Source organism: Otolemur garnettii, unplaced genomic scaffold (genome assembly GCF_000181295.1).
Source record: "Otolemur garnettii isolate 467f Iridium unplaced genomic scaffold, OtoGar3 scaffold00479, whole genome shotgun sequence".
NCBI lineage: Eukaryota > Metazoa > Chordata > Mammalia > Primates > Galagidae > Otolemur > Otolemur garnettii.
The window spans coordinates 18,848-23,550 of NW_003852874.1; the positions used below are offsets into that span (position 1 = coordinate 18,848).

At 53.8% G+C, this 4,703-nt stretch overlaps 1 protein-coding gene across 1 annotated transcript in view; it reads left to right on the forward strand.

The window, feature by feature from the left end:
• Window positions 1-841: 841 nt before the first annotated feature.
• Window positions 842-4,703, forward strand: part of LOC100940491 (canalicular multispecific organic anion transporter 2-like) — a 28,521-nt gene continuing 24,659 nt past the window's right edge. Inside the window, exons 1-2 of the mRNA XM_023509152.1 lie at window positions 842-963; window positions 1,935-2,255. Of these exons, the coding sequence (XP_023364920.1) occupies window positions 842-963; window positions 1,935-2,255 (443 nt within the window). The remainder of the gene's footprint in view (window positions 964-1,934; window positions 2,256-4,703) is intronic.

Here is a 4,703-nt window from a genome sequence, read left to right on the forward strand (position 1 = left end):
TGCACTCTGGGCTTGCAGGAGGAAGGAGTGAGGGTCCCTCCCTTTCTCGGCCCTGCTTTGAGAGGGTGGTGGGCATTCTTGATTGCACAATCCTATTCTCTTACCTTCTAGAACCCCTGCCCAGAGGCCAGCGCTGGCTTTCTCTCTCGCCTGTCTTTCTGGTGGTTTACAAAGTGAGTTGGTGGTTTCATCAGCCTTGGCCAGAGTTAGGGAAGAGATTGGAGGTGAGGGCAGGGAAGGGATCAGGCCAGAAGTTTAGGAGCCAGGTTGGCCCTCGGGCAGGTGAGGGTGGGGGAAAGTGTCTGGACTGCATGGCCTGGTCTGGCCCAGCTCTGCTTCCAGGCTACAGGCCAGCCCTGCATCTGGGACAGGCAGAGGGCGCTGGAAGGAGGCTGTAATTAGTCCTGAGCTCTTCCGTCTGGGATAAACTTGCAGCTTGTCATTTTCTTGGCTGCCCCTCAGAGTGGCTTAGGCAGGATAATTGTGTCTGTGACCTGGTGACAGCTCCTTAACCAGCTGCACTGAGGAAGCACCCAAGGCTGGAGCTGAATCCACCATGCCTTGTCCTCATGCAGGGCCCAAGCCAGCATGGGTTTCAACCCCAGGGGCTGTGGGGAGATGGGGTGAAGGAAGGGGTGGAGGAGGAAGAGAAGTCCTAGAGAATGGACCTTGAAGGGGGAGGCAGAGACCTCCAGCCTGTGGACTGTGGGAAAGGAGACACCTCCCTCGGTCACAGCACCCAAGGAAGACCCTCCTTTCTGGAGACCCCAGCTCCAGGCCACTAATTTCTGACCCTTGCGGGGTTACCTGCCCACCTTCACCCCTCCCCCACACACCCAGGATGGTCATCCTTGGCTACCGGCGTCCCCTGGAGGAGCAGGACCTCTGGTCTCTCAATGAGGAGGACAAATCCCAGACACTGGTACAGCAGTTCCTGAAGGTGTGGAGGAAGCAGGCTCCACGGTGAGCCCTCCCTGTGAGCCCACGCCCCCACTACCCAGTCCCTTCACATACCCTAGGTCTCCTGCAAAGGAGGATCCTGGGATGGTCACATCACTAGAGTGTCATCAGAGCAGGTGCTGGTGATTCCTTGGTGGCCTCAGGACCATTACATGGGAAGCTTATCCCTGGATAGCGCAGGAAAATGGCCAGCTCTTTCGTACACCTAGTAGTGTCTACTGTGAGTTCTATAGTTCCCTGGTTACAGATGGAGAGACTGAGGCATGAAGATTTAATGATGTGCCCAAGGTCCCCTAGTTAATGGTGGCAGAGCTGGACTCTGCACCCAAAACTCTGGCCCCAGACATCCTGCTTTACCCTGCCCTGCCCTGCCCTGCTTGATTTAAAGGGTAGATTCCAGGGACTTCCTCCAGGAGTGGAGGGAGCCAGCACACTCCCAGCCCAATCTGCCGCCTCTTTCTCTCTCTGGCCAACTGCCTGGTCAGGAGAGCTGGGGCTCAGAATCATCCTTCCCCAGCCACTTCTGCGCCCAGGATTGAACCCTCTTTCCTCCCACTCGGGACCTGGGGCCTTGGCGTTCAGTGCTTATGCAGCCCAGAGCTCCTGGTTGTCACTAGCTGTTAGAGGAAATCAAACACTTGGGCCCGGTTAGCAGTATCTTGGTTTCCATGACTTGAACCTCTGGGAAGACAAGTGGACCCCCAGTCTGCCTGCTGCACCCCCTCTCTATCCTTCCATGCCACACTCATCTCCTCCCTGTTCAGATGCCTACTGCTTGGGCCACTTGCCTTTCTTGCCCTATTTCCGCTTTACTCTTGATGTCCTCCCTGAGCCAGCCCTGAGAACCTAGGGGAGGGTCAGAAGCTGGGAAGAAGCTGGGATTCATAGTCCTCAGGATCACAGCCTGGCCACCTCTGCAGATGCCCTCTAGCACCTAAAGACAGAGTCACCTGGACAATTCACAGTGTCTGACCTCCCTCAGTTCCGAAAGCCAGGAAAACAGCCCCCTCCTCCTCCTCCCTCCCAGCCATCCCAGCTGGTCTTTGGCTCCTGGGACCCAGGCCCACTCCACCTACTGCTCCTTCCTCCCTGACCAGACGCAAGGCAGCGGCAGCAGCAGCATCTGGGAAGACAGCTTCAGGTGAAGACGAGGTGCTGCTGGGGGCCCAGCCCCAATCCCAGGGGCCCTCCTTCCCGTGGGCCATGCTGGCCACCTTCGGTTCCAGCTTCCTCATCAGCGCCTGCTTCAAGCTGGTCCAGGACCTGCTCTCCTTCGTCAATCCACAGCTGCTCAGGTCTGTCCCCGCTCTGTCCTGCTGCAGGCCTTCCAGAGGGCTGGGCCCAGAGGAAGGAACAACATACAGTGAAAAGAACCCAGACCAGGAATGGAAAGGGCTGGTTCTACTTTTTGTGTGTCCCTTGGCAAGTGCCACTGCCTCTCACCACAGTTTCCCCATTCACATTCAACTTACATTTGCCGGGAGCATACTGTGTGCCAGGTGCTGCAATGGACACGTTAACAGATACTCTCTCTGTAAATATTTCCAACAATCCCACATGGACTACACTGACTCCTATTTTTCAAGTGAGAAAGCAGAAACAGAAAAGTGAAGTAACTTGGCCAAGGGCACACAGCTAGTAAAGAAGGAATCAGATCTGAGTCCCAGGGCTTTCATCACCATCAGTCTCTGCCATCAGTCACTGCAGTGGCTTAGACTAGCAGGGGCTGTCAAATGAGAGAGTGGGTGCCTAGCAGCTGGGCCCCAGCCCCATGCCCCTCCAATCATGCATTCATTTGTTCTATGAACACTTGTTGAGCCTCCAGGGTACCAGAATGGTGCTAGCAACAAAGTGATACAGAGGTAAATAAAACGTGGTCTTGAGGTCTTGTGAGAGAAAGTGTAAATCAATTGGAATAAGTGGGGGCAGAGGTGTACATAGGTGTCTGGAAGTCTGGGAGAGCCAACAAAGCCAGCCTGGGACAGAGCAGGGACCACTTACCAGCTCAGGAAGTAGTCAGGTTTAGAGGGACTAGTAGGTGAATATAGGGGAAAGTTCACCCTAAGCATAGTGACAAAGGCCTAAAACAGCATGACTCAGGGATTCCAGGTGTTTCTGAGCTGGAGAAATGGTAATCAGAGGGTGGGGCAGGAAAACAAAGAGAGGCCAAGAGAGCTGAGAGCCAACAAGTACTGGCATGCTAAGGCTAGCCTTGAAAGCCAGTTTACAAGCTCTCTGGCCAGTCCAGACAGGTGGGGATGAAGAACAGGGCAGGCTAGCAGGTGGAAGTGTCAACCTGGCAGAGGCCAGGCGTGAGATCAATCTCCTTGGAAGCTATTTGGGAGACAGTTGTGTGGCTAGGAGAGGGAACGGTCAAGGGCGACCTGGGTTCTGGCCTGGGGGACTGGAGGATGATGGACCTTTTGCTGAGATGCTGGGCTCAGGAAAAGGAAGAAGAAGAGGTCAGATATGGAGCGAGGTAGCCATGTTGGGCCAGAGGTGCCAGTGGTTCCTCCGAGTGGAGATGCCCAGCTAGCCTGAGACCACATCATCAGGATCAGAGGGTGGAAGCTCACGGTCCAGAGAGCCTGTGCAGGGGGCAAGGTTAGGTAGGGCACCCCATCAGAGCCCTAGGAATTCTGACAGGCCAGGGGGAGCACAGGGCAGACTGGAGGGGCCAGAGTTGGGAAAAGAAAGAAAAGAACCTGGAATGAGGAGTAAGTGCAGAAGGCACAATATAGAGCCTGCGGAAGGCACTGAGGAGTGGTAAGTGACTTGGCCAAGAATAGAGACTGGGACGGAGTAGAAGGGCCTCAGAGCAGGGACTTCAGTATGGATGGGGCCATGGGAGTCTAGAACTTGCTGTAAAGAAAGGGGTATTCATTTCGTCGGGTCACAGTGGCAAATCACAGCAAATCACGGTGGCTTAAAACAACAGAAATTTATTCCCTCGTAGGTCTGGAGGCAAAAGCCTGAAGTCAAGGTGTCAGCAGGGTCGGCTCTTAATGGAGGCTCTGAAAGAGAATCTGTCCCATGCCTCTCTCCTAGCTTCTGGTAGTTTCTGACAACCCTTGGTGTTCCCAACTTGTGTGTATGTCTGAGATTCTCTTTCATCTTTCTCTTACGAAGACATCAGTCACTGTGTTAGGACCTTCCCTGCTCCTATAACTTGATCTTAACTTGATTATGATGGCAAAGTGTCTATTTCCAAATGAGGTCACATCCACAGGCACCAGGGTTTAGGACCTGAGCCTGTCTTTCTGGGAGACACAGCTCAACCGACAAGAGAAGGGAGGCCTGGGTATGATCGTGGCTGGAGGACTCCCCAGGTCCCAACCTATCCATAGGTGAAGGTGCAGAGCTGCCAGTAGACGTTAAGATACTGGAGACCAGGGTGATGCCCGTAGCTCAATGGGTAGGGCGCCGACCACATACACCCAGGCTGGTGAATTCACACATGGCCCGGGTCAGCTAAACAACAATGACAACACATGGATGCAACTGGAAAATGTTCTTCTTAGCAAAGTATCACAGGAATGGAAGAAAAAGTATCCAATGTACACAGCCCTTTTATGAAACTAATTTATAGCTCTCAAATGAAAGCTGCAACTTAATTCTAGACTAAGGATATGGGGAGGGGTGGGGAAGGGGAGGGGAGAAGAGTGGCAGGGTGGTGGGAGGTTGACTGGAAAGATCACCTATATGGTCTGTCTAACAAGGGTACAAGTGAACTTTTTTAGAAC